We start from the raw sequence: 25,361 nt of genomic DNA on the forward strand, positions 1-25,361 counted from the left end.
TAAATGAAAATATAATATATAAAATGAAATAAAATAAAAGTTCATGATCTTAACACCAAGTGGTCCATTATTACTCTGCCACCTACCTTGTCTACATATGTTTCTCATACATACATAATATATATATATATATGGAGGGAATTTTTAGGGTATGAGAATGTGCATAATCTTAACAAAGGTAAAATTGAGGACTTTGACATTTCCTCTTTTATTATTATTATTATTATTATTTTTTCATATGTACAAAGTTTGTATTGCTCTACCATTAAGTATTAAACTATTCTTATATTCATTTTAATATATTTTTTATATTTGAATTACCATTATCTAACTTCAAATTCATGGAATATGAAATTTCAACCCCACTTTAAGATACAACGATTGAAGTTTCACAGCCAGAGAATTTAACATAAAGATAACAATAGTTAAAAAAAACTAATAGAAAATAAACCGAAGGGTGTTTAATGTCCAGAGTTTTATAAAGTTGTTTTGAAAAAAATGATGGTCAAGCAAAAGCAAGAGAAAAGGAGGGGAATTGAAAAAAGAAAAGAAAAGAAAAGACATAATCAAATGGTCTTCCCATTTCCAACCAAGATGACCAGAAGCCAGAAGCAGAGGGAGCCAAAAGCGGGGTAGGGGTAGGTTTGGCTTCTGCATAAAGTGCTTTTTATCTTGATGATACCAAACTGATAAAATTTAAAAAAAAAAAAAAAAAAAAAAAAAAAAAAAGAAAGAGAAAAAGTGAAGCAAGAAAAAGCACTTTGACATCTACACCATGCAATTGCGTACCTGCCTGAAAAATAAAAGGTTCTTTCTTGATCAGGAGGCTTCAAAAGTGACCTGGAAAGAGACATCCAAAGGATTGTATTTGGTGAGACATTAGTTCAATCACATTAGACCTAATTCAAATCCCATTCCCTTGTAATAATTGCATTTGCGGGTAATGGGTAATGCTCCCTTCTTCCGTAAAACAAATTAGTCACTTCGATATTTAAACTGTTACTTGAACTATTTGCACTTCATTAGTATTCGGGTGATATACTCATTTAAAGAGTAACATCAACTCAAATTTAAAATCCGACGACAAAAAATTACTCTAATAATTACACCCATCACACTTTTTGCTCGTTCTTAAAAAAGAAAAACAGATAACAATGAGCCTATGGTTATTGAGGCCTTACTCTGTTGCTAAATCATGAAAAGGAATCGGTTCTCAGCCGCTTCTTCACCTTCTAATCAATGATCCTATTTGTTACATCCACTAAAGGAATAATAGTAACGAAGCCCAGATCTAGACGCATCTTATTAAAGAAATCAAAACATATGACTCGATAATCAAGAATACCTTATCAACACAAACGATTACATAGGTTAGGACTAAGCGTTCTTTGATTTTACTTTCCTATCTTTCTACTTTCTCTTAAAATGTTGAATATTAAAAAAAAAAAAGGACATCTCTGTTATATATATTTTGCATCTTTTTATTTATGTATTCAATAGTTAGAATTCAAAGTAAGCTTTGTTTGGAGGTAAAGGTAGAAGGAATTCTTAGACGATTGATATAGGCAATTTGATTAGTTGAAGTTTAAATGTTTACTTATAAAAAGATATATAATTTTCTAATAAAACTTTAATATGAAGCAATCGAATAATTACAATCAATGACGCCATTCGACAGTCTACCTGAATATATCACCCCCTAATCCACCATTAAAAGAAAACTAGCAATAAAGACTAATTCACAGTAACGTTAAGCTCTAGAATCAAGTATTCTTTCAATTAAAAAAAAAAAAAAGGTATTATTCAATGTCTAGTCTAGTTTGACGGGTTAACAGCAAAGTCTCTTTTTTGCTCTTGTATTAAAAAAAAAAAGCATATATCTATTGCAAGAAACAAAATAATACAGTACTTAATATTATTGAAATAAGAAAAGAGCCCAAAATGCAGAAAGATAAATTACAATATTCTTGTTGTTCAACTCTATTGCAACGCAACCCCTGTATATTTCATTTTTACCTTGTAATTTTTTTTTTCCCCTAAGTGTTACATACAACTATTAGTTTTGAGAGTATACTCTAGTAATCTGTTAATTTTTCCTACGTTTAAACTTAAACTTCTATATGCTCATGTTAGCAGTTCAAAGATATAAATAGTCTCCATAGAACTAATAGTTCTATATGAAATGATAAAAGAAACCACATCACATGATACTACAATGTGACCAAAGAACCACATGAAGTGAATTATGAGAAGTCAAACAACAAGGGATGAAACTATACTTTACCCAATCTAAAAATCCACAGTTTAGTAAAAGAATGAGGCTTATGCCAGTGTTGCTATTCGCTTTAACTGGCATTTTTAAGCCTTCAGCTAAGAGATTTTGGGCTATCTCTAATTACCAACAGTAAAATAATTAAGACATATCGATGCTGTAAAAAATTATTAAAATTTGTGTATTTTTAAAGAATAATATCTGTTTGTTCGTAAATATTACCCTACTGAAAACATTAGTCATGATAACATTTGAGTCCATAGTACATTACCGCTGGCTACACCATTGGCCATGATTGTCTCACAGTTCCCCCTATGCCCATGTTGTACAGGTGAAATGTAAGATCTGCGGTTTATGAGTTAAAGATCACAGTCCATGAAGTTATGGAGGTGCAGATACTGACAAATATGCAGAATGAAAGAAAGGATAGCCTCATGGCACATGATGTTTTGACGGAAGTAGTAATACAAATTTTAGGATGTAATGTTAAATTTCAGGAATAAACTGATCATTTTATACTAAAATCATGGGCAGGCTTCAATATTTCTGCCAAGTTGATCGATCCCCGTGAGAAACTCGTAAAAGATTTTAATCACCAATCTATAACAGAAAAAGTTACCTTCTTATATGCAGAGAGACTGACTGAAGATGAATAAGCAACTAATAAGCAGAACGGTAACTATATTGCCATTCATGAGAAAGCATTTACATACCAGTGACGACACGATTATATAAGCATCAGTACACAGATACACATATTTGTATATACGTACATATGTAGGGGCCTCAACTTTCATTAATGACACATGAAAAGACAAAACAGTAATTAGCATAACTGTCAAATATAAACTGTTGATGACTTGATGAGAGGTTGATTGGATTGATACCAGAGGCGCTGATTAATACGGAAAACCTAATGATTTATTTGGATATTTCATAAGGGAAAATCCTCCGAGAGTTCGTGAAGAAACTATCCAACTTTCAAGTTAGAAGCAATTTGGCACTGGCACTCATAGTAGGGCCCATTGTTAACAAGAAAATTAGGATTCTTAAAGATGACTAGTTTGGCTTCTGATGGAACTGTGCAGCACAAAATCTAATCAAGAAAGACAGAAGGAATTATCATTAAAATATTTCTTATACATTTGTGAAGTTCATCCAGCATGATGCCCTGATTTCTCATTTTTTTAGTTTCCAATTACTGTTCTGGCTAAACCCTAAAAATAATTCTCACTTCACAACTGTAGCTTAAATTTTATTCCTCAATGGATAAACTACTAATCCATGCTTGAATTCAGCAGTAATTTTGAAATAAATATTCATTCTCTATTTGACTATTGGCCTATAATATGAAAATATAATCATCTTTACATAGAAATTTGATAGTTGTCTAGAACAATTAGCAACTAGACACAGAACTACTGAGGAAAGAGCTGGCAGGAGTGGTACTGCAGTCAAAATGAAGACAGACTAAATTTTATCCGATTATTCCTGATCCAATTTCTTCACTAAACACATGAAAGGAACATTATTCCCTGAAAGCACAAGCACAACTACATACTCAGAAGATAAACAGAAAGAATCCTCACATCTTTAACGATGTTGGTGTTCATAGATCGTGAAAATAGTTTATACCAACAATAAGTGCAGAAAGCAATGATGGTACATAAAGAGCTTGGAGGGCTTTAATGTCTAATAATTAGTAGAAATAAAGAAGAGACAGTTTGTCTTTAGCTAGTGTATGTTGTTGACTTCAAGCATACTTTAGGGCACTAAAGTTTTAACATCAGTTGTCTGCAAGATAATTACGCGCACTAAATGTCATGAAGTGAATCAGTGATTTAGATAGCTCACTTAAATATGTATGCATATACGTATATGTACGTCATAATCAGCAAGAGAATCAACCTGCCAATCATAATCAGCAGCTAGAACTTTTTCACCTGAGGGGACACTTTCCTGTAATTATTCCACAAGCAGATCCGCATGAAAGCTCACATGATAAGTGGCAGACAAACATATACTCTTCACTATTCTGTATGCTAAAGTAAATTTACCTTGCATTGTTCCTGATCACTTCCATTATCAATCTAATTTTATCAGTTCCAACTGCATACTTTAAGCTCTAATCATTTCCTTTCTATGTCCACCCATTTCTCCCTGTAACTCAATTCCTAAAAAGCAAATTTTTTGCATATCGCATTAACCAAGATGGTCCTTAATCAGCTAAAATGTTTCCCTCATAAATTTTTCCCCTTTCTTGTGGTAATGGTTCCTGTGTAGACCAAATTAGATCCAATTTCCATACCTATCTTAAAACTACCAAGCTTAACATCTTACCCTGGGCAAGAAGAAAATGAAAGAAAAAGTGCCTTACTTTGAACAGAATTTGCAGCATATAGTAGCTTATTTTGCAATACAAATAACATGAACAACTATGTTCACAAACAGACAAGTAATCATGTGTCAAATTTAGGTGTCAAGTTATGTAAACTAAGATAAGATTATAGTTTTATTCTTTTATATACCATGGAGCCCCCTTTTACAAAAACAATGTTCTTTGGACTTTTCTTTGAATTCTTTTCCTATTTGGTAACAGTTTGCTTTTTATGATATGATGTCATAGTGTATTTTCTTCTAAAACTATAATGACTATCTATTTATTTAATTAGTTTCTAAACTTCACTCCTACTAATTAGACTAATATCTCACGCATTCTTCGCCACCAAAGAAACAAGATATTTCAATTCTGAATTAGATAAATTTCAAAAACAATATCACTGCACACTGAAACAAAGTATGAAGTTCCCTAAATAAGAGATAGCGAAGTTATTGGTTATCACAACATGTCAATTTCATCAGCCAGAATGATATCTTGCAGCACCTAATTTTTTTAGATTTTTTTAAGATAAAAGAGAATATATATATTTTTTTAAAGAAAAGAAAAAATATTATTAAAAAAAGATAATAAAAGAATATATTCTAGAAGGTGTTACATCGTTCTAGGACAGAACAGAAGAAGAATAAAAAAAGCCAAACTTCATAGCAACATAGTTGCTAAATCCCTTTTCAAAGTAGGTTAAGGGAATATGAGTCCTAACCCAAAACAAAGCCAAAAACACCATCCATTGATCAAATAAACAAGTGAAATTGGAAACGACCATTAAATACTTTGCCATTTCTTTCCCACCTCAAAACCCACAAACTAGCAAAAATAGCTCATCGTAACATTTTGTGCCTTTTGCCTACTAAACCCATGCAGAGAAAGAGGTAGTGAAGACTTTAAGAGAAGAGAGACAAGCAACTCGCACCAAAGATATTGAATGCATCACACAGAATATGGTAGAATGCTCATAAATATCTGGAGATAACACATGATTGGCCTGTGTGCCTGAATAAATAATGCATTTGTTTATTCTTCAATTATTTTATAGGAGCTTCTCAACTATTAAACAGCTATTTAATAATATTTCAAGAGAGAGGCACATAATTTTTAGAAAATAAAATTATATGTAAAGATCGGGAATCAAACGAGTCTTTTTTCATAGCAGTACCTGAGACTGACATCTTAGACCAATTTGGCCATCTTGACTTTCAACAGGCTACCACCTATCTCAAGAAGATAATATTAGTTCAAGTTTTTAATTGTTTACGTATTTTTCCATATTCAACAGTAGAGAAAACAGCCACGTAACAAGCTAGCTCAAACATTAATCAATATATCTATTTTTTTTCAAAGTTTCCATCCAAATTGATGGAATGCAAATCAATGCATACAATTCAGGGTATAGAAGAATATGAAGTACCATGAAATAGAATGAAGGCGGAATGAAGAGAAGAATCTCAAAATTTTTTCCATATTAAACAGTAGAAGACACAGCCAAGCAACAGGCTTGCCCAAACAATAATCAATATCACCGTTTTTTTCCAATTTCCATCCAAAATGATGTAATACAAATCAATGCACAGAATTCAGGGCGTAGAAGAATACAAAATACCATGAAATAGAATTAAAAAAAAAAAAACATGACTGAAACCAAGAGAAGAATCATCATATTGCTGTCTGAAGTGTATAAGTAGCAAAACCACTCAAAGGCCCATTTTCCCCCGAACTTCTCACCATCACCAACCATACACACAACAAACACCTTGACTTTGCTAACACTAAGCACTCACCACAATAAATGAAATGTATTAACAAGGCACAAAAAAGGCAAAAAGGATAGGCCCTTAAATCCTCCTCAAGGGAGAGGGAAGACCCTTAAGCAAAAAGGATAGGCACTTGCCACCATGATTCTCTTACCATAAAAATAGTACTCACACAATCTATCAAGGGGGGGAAACAGACATGCACCCACTTGTACAACTAATCTCTAACCAACAAAAATCAAATCTTAGCAGTAACACAATGAATACATCCCACTTAATACAACAAGAATATAAATTGGAAATGGTCTGAGCTCCACGGAATCGTAATATAATGGAATGCTAATTTCCTCAATCTAATCACTTAGAAGTACATTGTATCATGATAATGAAAGAGAATAAGTTAAAAGAGTGGGCATACGATAAGAAGGCATCAAAGTAAGGACCAATGCAGCAAAAGATATTCCGCAAGTCATTCTAGTGCCTCCATCCCCTTGAGTGACCATCCTCCACGTACGGCTCAACAAATCCTATGAACTAAAATAGCAAAAAGCACGTCAAATGAAAACCTTTGGCATAAAAATGATAAAGGTGAAAGTTTATCCTGTCAGAAGTATTGATATTATGGGTACAAAAAGGCCATTGCATAAAACTTTATAATTTCCGTATGGTATGTAAATCTGATTTAAAACAACGATACTAGAGTAGGAGGAATGACACAGACATGGGAGTTGAGAAGTTGGTTGTTAGCTAAAAAATTAATGGTCAATCTACAGTTTTCGATCAAGACATTAGATATGTATTTTCTTTAAGTCATGGTAGACATGTAAATCAATACAAAATTAAATGTTAGTTTGTTATTTTAAAGTGGTGACAGTACTATATAGCTAACATGATCTCATCTATCTCATAATCTTGACCAAGCCCAATAGTCCAAGAGCAAGTAGTAGACACATGATGGAGTTTCCTTGTGTATTTATACCTCGAAGGTTTAACAGAAAACATAAGCAACTGGATGAGAGATTTGAAATAGAAAGAAAGAGGAATGAAGGACATGCAAAGAGATAGGTGGGGAACTTGTTGCCCCATTTGTTAGCACTGATTTAATAGTATGTTTTCCTGTTTCCAGTGTGAATACTGTGTTCTGTCATTTCTGATGATTATAGGTAAGGTAGCATTTGTTGCACAACTAAAATGAGACTTAACAGGTGGAATACTATAACTGAAAATCTGGACAACCTAGAGTTCCACATGCTGTCAAACAGTTCAGTTACAGAGATGCAGAAAAACTATTCTTGTATCTTGTCTAACAAAAGTTCAGTTACAGAGATGCAGAAAAACTTTTCTTGTATCTTGTCTAACAAAAGTTCAGTTACAGAGATGCAGAAAAAAATTTTGGTAAGCTAATGGACAACAGAACAGAAGAGGTGTACAATCACCCAAATATTCCCATGTTAGTGAGAAAGAGAAACACATATATAGAAGAGAGATTGAAAGATTTTGGTCAATTTGAGAAAAACTAATTTCATCCTGTTCTGTGGTGTCAAAATTTTTATCCCAAATGCATGGAAGTTGTTCCATTTCACAAAAGAAAATTGTCTAGTTCAATCTGTAAATAACCACCAGATAGTAAGAACTAGATAAGTTTGTCCTGTTTAACCTTGTCTAAGTTTTGTTCACTAACTGCTACCTAAGCGCAATACTAGAACCTGTCTGGAGTAGACAATCCAACCCCATTCCATATATTCAGCCTGGCCTTATGCTTCACACCAACTAATTCAAAATTTTAATATGTTTTTAACCTCAAGGACCATCTCATCTACATGTCAATACATTTTCGAAAGAAAGTTTCTTCGTACGTAAATACAAAACATAATTTTCTTCCTTTCAAAGAAGAATATACAAACATTCTTATAGCTCAAATATACCTTCGTTCCATTGTTGGACCATCGTGCACCATAACCATCAGCTACCCTAATTTCAAACACAGCTCCATGTGGTTGAACAACATGCACATTAAGCCAGCAACAATTAGCTATCAAGTAATATATGACAGCCACTGCATGCTTATTTTTATCCAAATCTGGGGAGTCAAAAAAATAGCAACAATAAGAAAATAGTGAAATAAGAACATAATCATCACGGACACATGGAAGAATACATAGACATACTTGCACACATCACACTTGAATATGCATATATAGATATATGCATGAATGAATACATTAGTTTGACCAGAGAACCTTGATTCTTCTCAGTTGTACTCTTAAGACCCACATCCCATGTGACATTCTCCAACAACCCAGGTATTTTTTTTTTTCTTTTTGCTTCTGGCACATTACAAAGAAGCACACGTCTTCAGAGCTCGCTCAAATCAACTCCCTCGAACTGAGGGGAGGAAAGTAACTGACCATTCTGCTAAGAGTAGTTAGCTAATGCAGCAATGCAAAGAGCTAAGCCCTTCCATGACATAAAATTTGAAAATGAGAAGGCGTCATCTGCAAATTCATATAAAAAAGCCTGCAATCAAATTTGTCAAAACTTCGTTCTTGAGATTCTAGGAAAAAGGGTTTTATGGATACCTGATGCAATTGGAGGATCCATCTCTATCACTTCCTTTTTCAGAAAATATAAGTCCTAATGCTCTATTTTTAGCCTCCTAGGTCTAAGTCAAGGAGAATCTTCTCTCTCACATTGTCTCTATTCTATGGTAGGGTGCACCAGGCCCATGCTATTGCATAATGCAACTATGACACCTGAGGACCCAATTATCGAGCTCCATCCAGTGAAAAAGTCTATTAACAAGTAATTTTAATTTAATTTTCTATGATGTACAAGTAAATCTAATTGCACAATAAAATAATAATAGTAATAATTCCATAATCAACACAATTTCAAATCAATTAAACCTTTGTTTTTTTACAAAGCAACATAAATTTGATTTCTGCATTATTAATAATTACCTATTTGTCTTTTAAAAAAAATGTGTTGTTTTTATAGGGAAAAAAAAAAGAAATAATATTAAAAGGGAACCAAGGGGAATGCCAACAATGAACAGAAGGTGACATTTACAGACAGAAAAGACAAAAAAGATTACAATAGCCCTGAGGACATCTCACTTCCTACTGATCCATCTCCATGGACTATGACCAACAGCAACCCAATGAACTTTAGAGTGCCACCAACTCAACTTCAGGCCGAACTTGGCTCTAAGAAAAAATATGTTATTATTATCATTTCCTAAAAAGTTAAGGGACAAAATAGAATAAAATTTAAAAGAAAAGAACTTGATCAAGGAAGGTGAGTCTGCATGTAAAGGAGGGGAGCTCCTGCCTGAACAACAAGCAAGGTGGAGCTGTTAAGGGAAGAGAGGGGAGCCATGAAGAGAGAGAGAGAGAGAGAGAGAGAGAGACATACCTTTTTACATTGAAAATTGTGGAGAATGAAAGTAAGAATTTTTTTGAATAATAGAACCTAATATATACAAGTTTATATGAACAAGCAAAAGAAACAAATTTAATTACAAAGAGAAATGGTATATTATTAACATTCCTTTTTACCCTGCTCAATATACAAACTACACTTCCAGCACTCTGCTCAAAATGATGAATAGATACTATTCATTTCCAGTTTGACAATAATAGTTTGAAACTCAAGATTACTCAACTGCAAATTGGAAAGCAGTGGGTATGTATGGTGTACATATCAAACCATTATCTAGTTTTTCTTTGATAAAGTGCCGGTCAACTTCAATATGCTTCGTCGTTTTATAGTGTATCGAATTGTGAGCAATATTAATTGTTGACTTATTATCGCAATAGAGCTTTATAGGTCAATACCATTGAATCTTTAAGTTTTCTAAAATCATCTTCATTATAGGAGCTCACACACCCATTGAGTCATAACCCCGAAATTTATAGTGTATCGAATTGTGAGCAATATTAATTGTTGACTTATTATTGCAATAGAGTTTTATAGGTCAATACCATTGAATCTTTAAGTCTTCTAAAATCATCTTTATTATAGGAGCTCACACACCCATTAAGTCATAACCCCGAAATTTGATTCTGCACCGAACGGGATTACTATATTCTGTTTCTTACTTCTCCAAGTAACTAGGTTTCCTCCAAGAAAGGTACAATAACCAGACTTAGGTCTTTTGTCTGCTAATGAACCTGCATAGTCCACATCAGTATATGCTTCAAAGAGCAGCTCATTATTTTTCTTGAACATAATTGTTTTTCTTGGAATACCCTTCAAGTAGTGGAGTACCTGTAGGCAGCTTGTAAATGCGTTTCTTTGAGCTTGTAGAGAATTGGCTCACTACACTTACTACATATGTAATATCTGGCCACTACACTTGCTATCCTTAAAGTATTTCGATCTTTCCAATTCTTTAATCTCAAACTCTCTAGCTAGGCATTGCTTGAGAGTCATCTTCTCTCCTTTATCATTCCCTATAACAATTGTATTATCTACACATATCAGTAGGGTTATGACTCCCTCTAACTTTGAGTGCATGATGAAAAATGTATGATCTCCTCACTCTATCTGTAGGCAATAGATAGCAATAGCATCACTCTGGCAAATCTCCCAAACCACGTCCAGGGAATTGTTTAAGCCCATACATTGTTTTTTTAGTTTGCATACCTTATTCTTTTCTTTGGATCTAGGGAAATTCCCATACAAATTTCTTCTTCCAATTCCTTCTGTAGGAAAATATTTTTCACATCAAACTGTTACAATTGTTAATTGAAATTAGCAGCCAAAGATAGTACGATATTTACCGTATTCATCTTTATAACAGTTGCAAAAATCTCTTGGTAGTCAATCTCATAGATTTGGATATACCCTTTAGCCACCAATCTTGTCTTGTGTCTTTCAACTATTCTTCGGCCTATCGGCCTTTTTCTTTAGGCATATCCACTACTTTCCAAGTTTCATTCTTTTCAAGTGTCTGCTTTCAACATTTATAGTATTTTTCCATTCCTCACTAATTAAAGTCTCATGTAATGTGTTCGAAATTAATACTACATTTAGCCTCATAAGGAACTTCGTGAATTGGATAACATTTTCCAAAAGAAACAAAATTAGAAATTAGATAGAATGGATGCTTAGTGCATTCTCTAGTTACTTTTCTAAGTGCAATAAGTATATCAACATTAGAAAAAGAGTGATTCTCAAAGCTTACATCATTTCCTGTACCCGACTCGGATTCTTAAACCTACTTAAGGTCATGTCAAAGTTTTCCTTCTTGAAGACACTATGATAAAGCGTGGATCTTGTATGATTTGAGGTTCAGGCTCATCTTGTGAAGCTTGAGGTTTGGGCTCATTTTTTGGCACAAGGGTATAGGTATAGTGTTTAAGAGTAAGGGAGAAATGTCAAAAAACGAGTCCCCCCTTATATTTCAATATAGTCTCTCCCTGAAGATAAAGTTGGTCAAAGAATGATTTGGTCTCAATGAAAGAAACATCAGCAGATACATTTTTTTTTTTTTTGGTGGATTAGTGGTAAGAACTTGTATCATTTTTGTGTTGGTAAGTATTTCAAAAAAACACACTTGATGGCCCTAGGGTCGAGTTTCCCTCTTTGAATTTAATGTATGTGAAGATAGATTATTCATTTTTGCAACAAGTGCAAAGATCTCTTGATAATCAATACCATATATCTGTGTATATCCCTTGTCTACCAATCTACCTTTGTACTTTTCTATCGTGCGATTGGCTTTATACTTTATGGTGAACACTCATCTGCATCTCACTGGTCGTTTCCTTTAAGAACATCGACCATCTCTGACATTTAATTTTGTTCAAATGCCTGCATTTCAAAACTCTTAATATTTTTTTCATTTTTTATAGGATAATGTCTCAGATAATAAATTAAAGATAAACTAAGTATCCAAACTCAGGAGAAACTTTATACGAGATAGTGAACATTTATTAAATGACACAAATAGTGAGATTTGAGTAAAGATGATGTTTAGTACATTTTCTGGTGCATTTATGAATTACAATAGGCACATTAATATCATAATGCACAGAGTTTTCAAGAGTTACTTCATTTCCAAATTTTGATTTTGATACCTGAACTTACTTCAACTCAGGCTCCAGATTCTTCCTCCTTGAATACACCTAAGTAAATCTTAGGTCATTTATGGTTTCTGAAGTTGGGTTACTTTTTAGGTTTAGAGGCACTTGGGGTAGTCATTTATGGTCTCTGGAGTTGAGTTATTCTCTAGGTTTTGGGGGTTGGTAATTTCCTAGTGATGGTGTAAGTGGAGGTTTTGTAGGGAAAAAGGTGATATCAAAAGAGAAGTCATTATCCTTATCTTCCAATAAGGCTCCCCCTGAAGAGAAGGATAAGAGAAGTAAGACTCAATTTCAACAAATGTAACATTCATAGACCCATAAAATTTTTTTAGCACTTGTTCTCCTTTTGAGAAGAAGATTATCCCACAAACATGCACTTTAGGAGCTCTAGAATCAAGTTTCCCTCTTTGTTGTGAATGTATATGAACAAAGGCAACATACACGAATATTCTAAGAACCAAAATATTTACAACACTGACTTTCGGGTAAAATGTTGATGGTAATTGGCCAATAAAGTAGGTAGCAGCAAGAATTGCTTCCCAAAATACTGTTTAGGAAAGTTGCTTCGAAATAAGAAACTCGGGTGGTCTCTCCGTCACTCTGTTTGTTGTAGATTGGACACACAAAAACTCATGGATAATCCTTTTTTGGTAAAGAAGAGATATAGTGTGTGATTCAAATATTGTCAATGCATAATTTTTTAATGGGGATCCCAAAAAAAATTTCTATCACATTATAAAATTGAGGTAGTATATGACTCACATTGGATTTTAAGTTACACAAAAATAGTCAATTGGCTGTTGTATAATCATCAATAAAGGAAACAAATCATCGAGTCTCAAAAATATTAGATGTGTACGATGAACCCCAAATGTCACTATGGAGTAATGAAAAAGGAATTGAACTCCTTTTGTTACTTATAAGAAATGGCACATGCTTATTTTTAGGAAGCTCACGTATATTACAGTACAAATTTTTACTCTTGGGTTCCTTAAATAAAGAGGGAAACATCACCTCAAGAGAAATAAATGAATGGTGTCAAGTCTTTTATGATGGAGCCAAATCTTATCAGTAATGGTTGAAGAGATGGAGAAAAGAGATAGTCCAGGTATATCCAAGAAATACAATCTGTTCCTAACTTTAGCATGCCCAATCATCTTTCCTGAGTTCCTAAAAGTCATAGTGAGATGAGAAAAATAATATTTTGCAATCCAAATCTTGTGATAACTTAGTCATTGATATTAGATTAGTGCATGTTTTTGGAACATGAAGCACATTTTTAAGTATCAAATTGGGACTAATCTTGATATTACTCTTTCTTGCAATGATGTTTAAGAAACCATCAGCAATATCACTGTGACTTTTACTATTTGGACAGAATGTACGTGTTAAAATATTGAGAGAAGTTGGTCATATGATCAATTGTTTCTGAGTCTATGATTTATGAGTGTTCAAACTGTTTATCTTAGGCATTCAAACCATGTGAAAAGGGAAACTTACATGAATGTGCCAATAAATCGGTACCCGTAGAATTTTCTAGAGAATCAAGATGAGCTCCTAGTGTTTCAATTTCCTCTTTAAACTTTTGTATTCTGAATCTTTTTCTTCTACATTGATTTGTAAAGTGGGTCTATCCCTGGACTTAGAATACTCTGCATCCCCACTGATGTGATTTCTTCCTTCAAAACTTTTGCTGGTGGAGTGATTAAGAGGCAAACAAACCCTGAAAAATTAGTGGCAAAGGCCGGTCATGGCTGAAGAGGCGCGCAAAGACTGTGCCTGGCTAAGGCAGGTGCACGCAGGGGCTGTGTGGGCCGTCTGGGCGCAACTGGACGGCAGTTAATTGGAGCAGCAATAGGGGCAAAATAGAGTTGAGCAGTAGCTGACTGGAGCAGAAACAGAAGGGAAACAGAGGAGAGCAGCAGCTGGCCGGAGCGGAAACAGGGGCAAAACAGAGCAGCGGCTGGCTGGAGCAAAAATAAAGGCAAAACAAAGCAGCGGCTGAAGCAGGGTAATGGAAACAGAGGTGGCTGCAACAGGGGCGAGACACGCATGGAACATAGCACACTGAAACAGAACACACCGTAACAGAGCGCCAAAAACAGAAGCGGCCGGTGGCTGTTTGCAGCTGAAACAGAGCAGTTACAGCTGAAAACTGCGGCTATTTTTATTCCGGCAATGAAGACCAGTTTAGGGTTTTTTGTGTTTTCTTATTTCCATAATAGAGGCCGATTAGGTTTTGTGAAAAACTAGAATATTTTTTCCTATAACTCTGATGCAATGTGAGAGAATAGAATGAATGTTATAAATAGAAAATGGCCCTATATATACATTATTCTTAGTACAGGAAAGGAAATCCTAATATTAACTACATGAATTTTGTATTATTATATCCTTATATATTAAATTACACATACACACTACTTCTAACAGCGATGCATGTTACGGAAAGGACTTACATATAAATAAGACACCATCCAGCGACAAGAGAAAAAGTATCACTACTCCACAAACAAGCACATTAAATAAACATAAGATCTTGTTAGGAACACAATAGAAAATTGAGACCACACAGATACTTACCGTTTCCACTTACAATACCCCAAAATTTGTCACTACTCCTATGAGCATGCTTTGTGAACTCCCTTGCTCCATGTGTCAAGCTTGCACCTTTGACCTAAACCAAGAAAAACAAAAATAATGCCAAATAAAACCTTCAGAGTGGAATATAAGAACAAAACACTGATCATTAGGAGTAGGAATTTAATTCAAACCTTGAATCCTATGTATATCTAACATTTGAAATATGCTTATTGTTAGAAAAGAGACTTGGAACGTATTTATTTCTTTTCCTGATGAGACCCTAACTCTAGAATACATCAAAACAATGAGATGAAGGATAGGTTCCTAACTCCAAATTGGCCCAAACTAGAAATGACCCAAATCTTGATATGACATGGAAATAAATTAATCAAGACCCTGGTATGATCTGAGTAGTTATGGATTAAACCCAAACATCAGTTGAGACCCTTAGTTGACCCAAAAAATTCGAAGAATCAAGGTAGAATGACGAGTTACCTAGGACTTAACCTTGAAGTAAACTGGGTCATCTGACCAAAAAAAAAATAAGGAGAAAAAACTCAAAATATTAAAGAGCATAAAGGGGTGCAACCTGTACACAAAAACATTTACAACTCTAACAAAATGTTTGTAAGGTTCCAAGATCTTCACCTTAATTCAATGGTTGATCCCTAATACAAAAAAAAAATTACAGTCTAGAACCACGAATCTTTAGATCTATCAAATTTATATTCTCTGCCCTCAAAAGTCCTCTTGTTTATCTCTTTCAGAATAGCCCAAAATGTAGCCGAGGAGAAGCCTGATAAAGTGATTATCACTTTGTTTGCTCATCCACGCCCAAATCTTCTTTCTCACTAAGCCTACAAAAACCCAACTCCACCCTAATAAGCCATATGACAAAGATCAGAGCTGGTGCGCAGATGGGCACCAAAGCAGGATGTGATTGCACAGCTGGTGCGCAGATGGGCACCAAAGCAGGATGTGATTGCACAACATATTTCCAAAATGCCCAAACACTGAAATATGCAATGACTTGACGAGATGCCACCTCTGCAACCAGGGGAAGAACTAAAATGTTTGGAAATGAAAAAAGATGAAAACAACTCCACCATGCATAAATTATAAGTATCTTACATTTGCTTTATATGGCAAAGTGAATGATGAGAGAAGAGTAGATCTTGGTGGGGGAAGAGCATCGAACACTGTTCCAGCAGTATGTGCAACACCCAGAAGGCTTTGTATACCTGCATAACTCAATCCCTGGATATAAAAAATAAAAATAAAGATGTTAAAATAAACACAAAGTAAATTAGATGAGAAAAGATTGTCAGGATGTTGCACATTTTAGCTGAAAATATTGGCAGACATATGGTAAAGCAACCAGATAGTGCAGAAGGGCTTACGCACTTGTGCACATACTGAATATAGGAGTACCAATATTGACAATAGTAAGAAAATAAAATACTTTCTTTTTAAAAGAAAATGTGTACTTCATAGAGGGTGTTATGTGAGCATCTTCCATGTTGAGTAATTCTTCACATACTGACAAAAATAAGAGCATAGATATCTTGGATATTTCTATTTGTAATTAATTTCCCTAACCTTTTTTACTTGGACAGCTAGTACCTCTTTTTTTAGAGAAAAAAAAAAGAATTGTTCGGATATTACCAAAGGGCTGCTACACTTTAGAGAGAAGGTGTGTCTGTTGGTTCTGTGTTTAGGTCATCTGGACTGTTTGAGAATGCAGAGAATGATAGCTGTGATTGAGATGTTGGTTGAGATTGGAAGAAGAATGGAGGGAAGGATACATAAAGTTTTCCCACTAGTCTTCAGCACATCTGTCTGACTGAAACTGGATCTTCACTTGTCTCTCATACTTTGTTATTTTGCTCAATCAGTGTGGAGACAGATTTACATGCCAACTTTCCTGTCTCTCTTAGGAGACTGATCACATATCTTGTGAAATAAAGATGTTTTTTTTTTTAATCTCGAAGTCTCTAACTAACATCTTCTTAATGTTTCTCTCTTTCTCATCATTTCATGTCATAGTTATGTAATTGGCATATACCAAGATCCGCTAGAAATATGTAAATATATATGTATATATCTTTCTCCAAGTTGTCGTGAAAGAAACACTCCTTACATCAAACTCCTTCAAATACCAACCAAAGTTGACCGCTAAAGACAACAAAACTCTTACCCTATTCACTTTCACCACTGGACCAAATATTTATTGGTAATCCATACCATTGGTTTGTATATATCCCTTTGCTACGAGTTTGTCATTGTATTTCTCTAGGGAGCTATCTTACATGTACAACACTACAAACACTCATTTGCATCTCATAGGTTTCTTTCTAGGTGGTAGGTCAACAATTTCCCATGCTCAATGCTCCTCTCGTGTCTACATCTCTTCTCTCATAGCATCTTTTTCACTTCTCATTAGATAATATTTCAGATAAAATATTAGGAATTTCAATAGTGCTTAGGCTGACTAAAAAGCTTCTATTTGAAGTGAGAATTTTTTCAAATGATACCTGCATGGATAGAAAGGTGTTTAGTACATTCGTGTAACTTTCCTGTAAAATTAGAGAGAAAATGAATTTCTTATATATTGAGAATGAGCATATACATGGATATATATAGGTGTAACAAAGAGAAAAAAGGAGAAATCACAGTAAACCAAATCAAACTAACTCCCCATGTTAGAGGAATTCCATAACTTGTATCTCATGTTTTTAGGAAGACAGAAGATCGAGGGATTTCCAACCCTCCCCCTTAAGGTGGTAAATATGCATCTTTCATTCTCAACTTGGAGATAATGAGCAGACCATCTGCAACAATTATCTTTCAGTTGCTTGGGCAATAGGTCTAAAACTTGCCTAAGAATCTATAGGTTCCTAATAAGTTTATGCAAAACAGTTAATTTTTAACAAATAGAAAACTCACCTAAGAATGTTAGAGAGCATGCACCATTAGGCTTCTCCAATAATACCATAAGCCCTTTATTTTATCGATCTCCTTACTGGTCTTGAGATTTCTCTTTACTTGACTGATTTAGGTGAGGTTGACTTAGCTTTGAATTATCTGTTGCCCTTCTCGGTCGCCTCACTCTCTATTTGGTGCCATACCATTCAGTTTCCAGTTTCCAACACTTCTCTTTAACATATCCTGGTTTCTTGCAACAGGTACACCAGAAAAATTCCTTGTTCTTCTTCCTGTTTTTGGCACACTATTGATCCTTTTAAGACTTGGAGTTCAAGCAGAACCCAACTGCAACTCTCCTCCGGCAAATCAAAAGAAATAAACTCATTTAGAGATGATCCCCCTTCTTTGCCAAGAATCTAGAACCTGACTTCATTGAATTTACCATTGAGAGGTGCAAAAAAATCATAAATTCTATCTTTTTTAGTAAAATTCTTCAAAATTCAGCATTTGTTGTGCACCTAGTTTGACACACTGGTAATCGTCAAGTTCTTGCCACAAGCTCTATAATAGATTTGCATACTTGATAATAGCTTTACTGTTTTGTTTTAGCGTATTAGTTTTATTTAATCTAACACACTCAGCATCATAAGCTTTTGCATACGCTGTCAAATCTTAAATCTCTTTTGTCATAAATAAGAACATATAAGTATCCCAATCTCAAAAGTTTTGAGTTTTATAACCATGACATTATCATTGAATCTCTTTTGCCCTACACATTAAATCTTGGATCTCCTTCCTTCAGCCTTGTTTCTAGAAGATTACTGAGTTCCCATTTTTCCTTCAAATAGGTTCACATAATATGCAACCACTTAAGATAACCCTTCCCATTCAGTTTAATGTTGTCCAAATAGTTTAGAGCTCTCCCACCAGTTTATTGGAACTCCCCTATTCTGGCCAATGATGTTGAAAAATGACATTTGTTTCTAGTATGTTCTCCAGAATGGGTGTGGGTATTCTCCTCCAAGGATCCAACAACAGAGAGGTCTGGCAAGGATCCTGGCAATTAAGGGCAGAGAACTCAGTCTAGTGAGGGAGCCAGCACTGGAGGTCAGCATCAGCCGGGCAGCAAGAAGGTGACAAAATTTTTTTTTAAAAAAAAAAGCTAACGAGAGCAAAGGAGATAATGCATCAGGGCGGACTTTTCCATGGACAGGAGAGTAGCCGTGTGTTAGGACGGATACATGCTGGAGCAGCTTCAAGGGACAAATGTGCGGGGAAAAAAACATGTCCGGAAACAGGAAGAACTCTGAGGTAAGGGAAACAACGGCACAAACTCTGTTGTTCTAATCTAATTAAATCAAATATCCATATCAGTGGGATTCCTTAAGCGATATCCCGTATTTTTGGAAGATTAAATTCCCGATATTGAGACAAAAGAGAATTTTCCAACAGATTGTATAATATGTTAAAGAAGAGGACAGAAACAGAATAGTAAAAGTTATGTAGGAATTATGATGTCACAGTCTTTCAAACTCAATCATGAACTAGACTCCTTTCAGCTTCTACTTTTATGTTACAACTTGAACTCGTAAGTGTAGGAGAGCAACTCACAGCCAATAAGCTCGCCAAAATGATGTAGGGCTGAGCCGCCAATTTAGAAACACAGATTGCAATGACACCATTGGACCTTTCCTTCTCCTCAGTATAAAACTTCCTATATACTTGCACACCTAAACATATGAAAAAATGAGGGGAAAAACTTATTGCTTAGTTAGAATTTAAAATAATTACAAGATCAAGAGACAAGTTTCATTTTGAGGTTCCAACGGAAGTTTAATTGCAAGAATAGGGGACAAGGCAAGTATGAAAAGCAAACAAGAGTTTATTGATTTCCAACCAAGGCAAATAAGGAACTTAATGTATATACTCTTACAAGTTGCTACCAGTTGGGAAAAGATTAATTTGAGCAACATCTGATGCAGCCATGCTTACCACGCAGAAAAGATGCAACTGAAACATATATCTCCCCTACAGGTATTTACTGAAATCGCTTCCTAGTAATTATTATAGCCACCATAAATCCCCAATCCCATGTCTACCTGGCAATACCCCAATCCCAAGCTTTATGCATTTCATGCCAGCCAGGCAAAAAATAATGACAGGATTTGACTTCAGTGATTCATCTTTCAAGCTTCTAGTAGTTATGTCAAGAAACCATACACAGCATAATGTAGCATATTTGAATTTAAAAGAATGGAGCAAAGGAATTCTTTTTTATGGAATTTGATCAAAGCGAAAATAACACCAACTATAATAAACTGCCGCTACCTTCCTCAACAGTTTCAACTCCAGGAAGGACTTTTGCTAAACCCTCAGCTTCCAACATCTCAGAAAATGAAGCATATTGGTGAACATCCTGCTCAAAAAAGAAATTGCTGAAGCCAAGCCCAAAATATGAAAGATAAGTGATTGCAGTAACATCAACTTTATATCACCTCAACTGCAAATGCCACGCATTTATTTACAAGAATCGACGTGCCCGGTGCAATTCTAGTCAAGTAAACAATTAAAAAGGGGAAAAAATAAGACTAATTTAAACAAAACAATTAAACACCAAAAATAGAACATTAAATCATCTCGGTAAAAGGAAAAGGTCAAATTGGAAACTAAAGAGTCAAACTAAGAAGTATCATGATTTTAACAGAACTGAGCCTCTAATAATTACTTGTAGAATCAACTTGTCATCAGCAATAAACAAGGAGGACAAGCATAAACTGCAAACATACTTAGCTAAGAAGAAAGACAAACTTAAAATTAAGTTTAAGTTATACCAGTGGATAAGAAAACGGATAAGGTACCCATCATAACCTCCTATCAACATAGACCCATAATCTTTTTTTAAATTAGAAAAACATAGGCTAATTATTTCTCAAAGGGCATTGGATGCAACGTGATGGGGAATAACAGGTAAGACAGACTGTAAAATGAATTAGAAAAACCGCATTTTTGGGATGACAGTATGGAAACAAAGTTCTTCATCTTCCACATAAGGCATACCGGAAAAACAAAGCTTTATTTTCCTCAACCACAAATATCGAATTGAAACTTCACTCAGGCAAAAAAAATTCTAACTATTATAATGGCAATTTCCAGTATTAAAATGATGGCAATTTCCAGACATAAAAATTACCAGTTCTTCCCAAACAATGTTTATGTTGGATCCACCAGAGTCATTCATTCCTTTACCAATATCACTATGAAATTGGTAATTTTTGCCTATTACTTCTTCATTTTGTCTGATAAAACAATGTAAACTGCTCTCTTTATTAAACTAGGGTGATACTTTAGTTCGCAATTGGGAACATTTTGATGCTGTCCATAATTGATCTGGACACTACATGCGTGCTGGGCTTTAAAACATGCGTATAACCTCTTTACAGGCAGCCTTTCGAGTTACCAACTACCTATGAGAAATGATGAATATGAGGGAAAAAAATTTAAACGAAGAAACAAAAAGAGGAAAAAATTAAAAAGATACACAGTGAAGAGCAAATTTGTCTAAACGACCACATAGTAGTCATACCTGTTGTACACACCACCAGCACACCTTCCTTCAATTGTTTTAAGTCCATCTACCACATCCAGTTAATCACAAAATTAAGCCCCTCAGAGTGTAAGATGCAAATTAACAGTAGGCAAGTTAATAGGTTCAAATAGCAAGTTCATTAAGCATCAAACGAAATACCTTTTAAAAGAAAAAAGTATGGCTCTTGAACATGACACTCAACAACAACATCTTTCAAAATCTGCTAGATTGCTGTACTTACTTAATGATACCATCATGATAAGCAAATCACAAAGAAAATCTAAATGTCACCACGAAAATTATGACTTACATTCACTAATTCAAATCCTTTCTCTAAAATCAACTTATTCCACCTTTCTTCTCCCTGCTGCAAAAAAATGTCCTCCTTTATCAGCACCATCCTCTTACATGGCCTGCAAAATCCTTCAGAAATTATTGACTGGAGCAAAGCCAATGCAAGACAGCGGTATAGAGGATAAGCAGGTACTCCTCCCAAAGTATCTGTGTCAATTCAACAAGCCATCAACAATAGAGAATAAACACATTTTAGATGATATCAATCAGAGAACCAAAATGACAATTTCTAAGAGTGCAATTTAAGGCACACATTCCCTTCCAAGTACCAAATAGAGTTGACATATAAATTCACATCCATGCATGCCTGTATCTTACTAAAACTATAGGTGACATGTCACGACCCAGAATTGGAATTAAAGAGAACTAAGTCATATCAGATTCTATCTCATTCTAGGAAATTAATCTCATTTTTATTAAATTTTCCTGCAAAATTTAGGAAAATGAAGTGGAATATTAACAACGAAGGGTAACTTGACTTCTGCAATGTGCATGTACTCTTACTAAAACTAAACGCCACAGCTCAGAAGTTGAGTTACACCTTACGGAGTTGAATCAACATTATATTTCTTTCTAGTAAATTTATTGTCGTTTCAATTATTTTCCCGAGAAGCAAACAGAGATGTAAGTGGAATATTAACAAAGCAGAGTAAATTGATTACCTGCGACGCTCACGTACGCTTACTAAAAGTACACGTAACAACTCAGAAATAGAAACATAAAGAACTAAGCCGAATCGAGATTAAATCTCTTTCTATGAAATTTAGTCTCGTTTTTCTTATTTTCCCGGGTAGCAAACGGAAAATGAAGTGGAATGCTGAGAATGAAGAGTAAACTGATTACCAGATACGCGCATGTATTCTTGATAAAACTATACGTCACATGTATACAGAACTTAGTCCAAACCATATTCCCAATCTATGTCTCGTTTTTCTTATTTTTACAAAAATGTAGTGGAACACTAACAGTGTAGGCTAAATTGATTACCGGCGACGCGCATGTATTAATAAAACGATACATTTCATAAGTGGAATTATCCAGAACCATGTCGAACCAATGTTTTATCTCTTCATATGAAAATCCGGTCTCGTTTCTATTATCTTCCCTGTAAACAAACATAAAAATCAAGTGGATAATTGACAAAGAATCGTAAATTTGATTACCGGCAGAGGAGCGAGGGTACTGATCAAGGGGATCATCTTCGTCTTGAAGGAGATTGGAGCAGAATTCTTTGGAGATCCCTATATCAAATTCTGCGGCCTCGTTTATGTAGGTTTCCAGAGTGAACTTCACGAGCTCCTGCATGCAGTCTCTCAATCTCTCCATTTTCTTCTCTAATGGAGGTGGGGGAAGAAGAGCTCCTTTTGACTGGGTAACGTGGCTAGCGGCTGGTTTGACGGCGCCGGTTATATATAGCATAATATTAGCAGTAGGAGAGTGCATGTTATTTAATAAATTTTCCAGTATTTAAATGGAATAATCTAAGAAGTGTTAATTTTTTTAGTAAAATGAAATACCGAGCTCGGAAAAATTGGTACGAAATAAATTTTGTTAATTTAGATATATATAAAAAATAAAATAAAATATATTTTATAAACTAAATTAATTAAAATTTTATTTTATTTGGAAAAAAATAAATTAGGAATGAGATTGAAAATAATTTTGATAAAAAATAGTAAAACATTGGATTTAGGGTGTTTTTAAAGGAAAAATTGAAAATTGGGGGGTCAGAACACAATTAAAAAAATTTTGCCACTTAAAACCGTCAACAGTCTCAACAAATCGGAGCGCGCCGCGTGGCAAGTCCTACTAACTCGGTGCCACGCGGGAGGCTACGCTGGCGATTCGCGTGCCGCACGATCGGACAACCCATAAGCGTTCTCGTGCCCATAGATGGCCCGGATACGTTTTCTTCTCAAGTGCGATCAGACGGTCATGATCAAATGTAATGAACGGTCTAAATTCGTTTACTATTTAAGTACGATCGAACAGTCGAGATCAAACGCGATGAACGGATCAGATTCGTTTCTTCCTTAGGTGTGATCGAATGGTCGAGATTAAATGCGATAAACGGTCCAGATTAACGTGAGATTAGTATAAATATTTTGCATCACACTAAACCTGAACCCTAGCCGTCAGCCCCCTACCGGAGAAGAAGAACCAGTCGATAGAAAAGGGAGCCGACCGCCGCCCGCTACCGCACCGGAGCCACCTCCGACCGCCAAAAAAAGTAAAAATTCTCTCACCTACACAGAATTCGATTCCAATCACCCATATGGCCATATCAGAGCAAAACAAATGGTTAATAAGTTGAAAACCGTGGGCAAAACCCGGCAGAGCCACTACGGGCAAAACTTGCAATCGCCTCCGATGAGCCCCTTCCCGTTTCCTGTTTCATGCGATTTTTCTACCATTGTCTTTACCATTATATTTTCTATAGGTTGACCGAAGAAAAACACCAAGCTGTGAAAGTGAGTCGGCGGAACCGCCGCACCAAAAAATTCCACCACTGGTAGTTTTCGTTTTCTAATTTTTTTTTGTCAACCGAGGCCCCCTAACGTATCTTTCGTCGTCGGAGTACGGCAGTGCTGCCACGCCGAAACCCCCAACTTGGCTGAAAAAAAGATTTTTAACATCGATTTTAGGTTTTTGAGTATTTATAGGTACGTGAAGCGTGTTTTAATCTCCGCAAAAAAATTCAGAAAACCCATAGATCGCCAATAGGCGCAATAGAAAGTTTAGTATTTCGGACACTGATTCAGGTAAGAATCTCTTACTTTATTCTTTGTTATGGAATTGAAGATTAATAATCAATAATGTAGTATTTTGTACAATTTAGAAAACTCTTAGAATAATTACAGACTACTAATTGAACCGAAACCGGTTAGTAATTTATTTGTCATGTTTAGCTGATTGTTGAGTTTACAGCTTTAAATACATGATAAAATACTAAAATGATTAAATGATTCAATTGTACTTCCTTTATGTATATTTATTACTTATCTTGCGTGATTTACAGTTGATTTATGAAATTGAAAATTAATATGCAAACAGAAAATTACTTGGTTACGTAAATTAATAAATGGTTATCTTACTGGATATCCTGAGAGATAGTAGACGAACCGGGTACATAGGGAACTCTACTGTGAATGTTGTCTCATACCAAACGGAGTATTGAGAAATGATATTTTTGGCGCTCATACCGGACGAGATATGAGAACGACCCGATTCACCCTCATACCGAACGGAATATTAAAAGATGGTATTTTTTACGCTCATACTGAACGGGGTACGGGGATGGCCAATTAGTTGACAATGTTGAATATTGATTCGTGCGTAGTAGGATATCCCTATGAACCTCCAAAGATACCGGTAAGCAAATAAAAAGGGAAAGTTCTTGTTC

The 25,361-nt window shown here is 34.9% G+C and overlaps 1 protein-coding gene across 24 annotated transcripts; it reads right to left on the minus strand.

Moving 5' to 3' along the window:
* Positions 1-563: 563 nt before the first annotated feature.
* Positions 564-23,402, minus strand: LOC110821325 (RNA-binding ASCH domain protein). 24 transcript variants are annotated; one of them, XR_015819411.1, is made up of 16 exons: positions 23,122-23,399; positions 21,915-22,105; positions 21,764-21,824; positions 21,602-21,650; positions 20,514-20,568; positions 20,347-20,434; positions 19,630-19,748; positions 17,628-17,669; positions 16,225-16,350; positions 15,094-15,187; positions 8,590-8,748; positions 8,347-8,501; positions 6,840-6,955; positions 2,544-2,617; positions 790-840; positions 564-651 (listed from the first exon to the last, which is right to left on the minus strand). XR_015819411.1 is itself a non-coding variant. In XM_088220729.1 (13 exons), exons 1-13 carry the CDS (start codon positions 23,375-23,377, stop codon positions 6,896-6,898), a joined length of 1,383 nt encoding a protein of 460 aa, XP_088076855.1. In that variant the 5' UTR covers positions 23,378-23,400; the 3' UTR covers positions 6,534-6,895. The 24 variants fall into 24 exon arrangements, 10 of the variants coding, with proteins under 10 accessions (XP_088076855.1, XP_088076852.1, XP_088076863.1 ...); XR_015819410.1 differs by adding an exon at positions 5,827-5,881 and having other exon boundaries at positions 564-840; XR_015819413.1 differs by lacking the exon at positions 2,544-2,617.
* Positions 23,403-25,361: the final 1,959 nt, after the last annotated feature.

Source organism: Carica papaya, chromosome 5 (assembly GCF_054855325.1).
Source record: "Carica papaya isolate Zhongbai chromosome 5, ASM5485532v1, whole genome shotgun sequence".
NCBI classification, from domain to species: domain Eukaryota; kingdom Viridiplantae; phylum Streptophyta; class Magnoliopsida; order Brassicales; family Caricaceae; genus Carica; species Carica papaya.

Bases quoted from the DNA above. Each gene is read 5' to 3' on its own strand.
- LOC110821325 (XM_088220726.1), bottom strand. From the start codon at position 23,377: ATGCTATATATAACCGGCGCCGTCAAACCAGCCGCTAGCCACGTTACC. The intron at 19,749-20,346 runs GTAGCGGCAGTT...TCATATGTTTAG, and splicing joins AGTTGAAACTGTTGAGGAAG to GTGTGCAAGTATATAGGAAG. The intron at 8,749-15,093 runs GTAAGTATCTGT...GTAATGTGCCAG, and splicing joins GGGTATTGTAAGTGGAAACG to AAGCAAAAAGAAAAAAAAAA.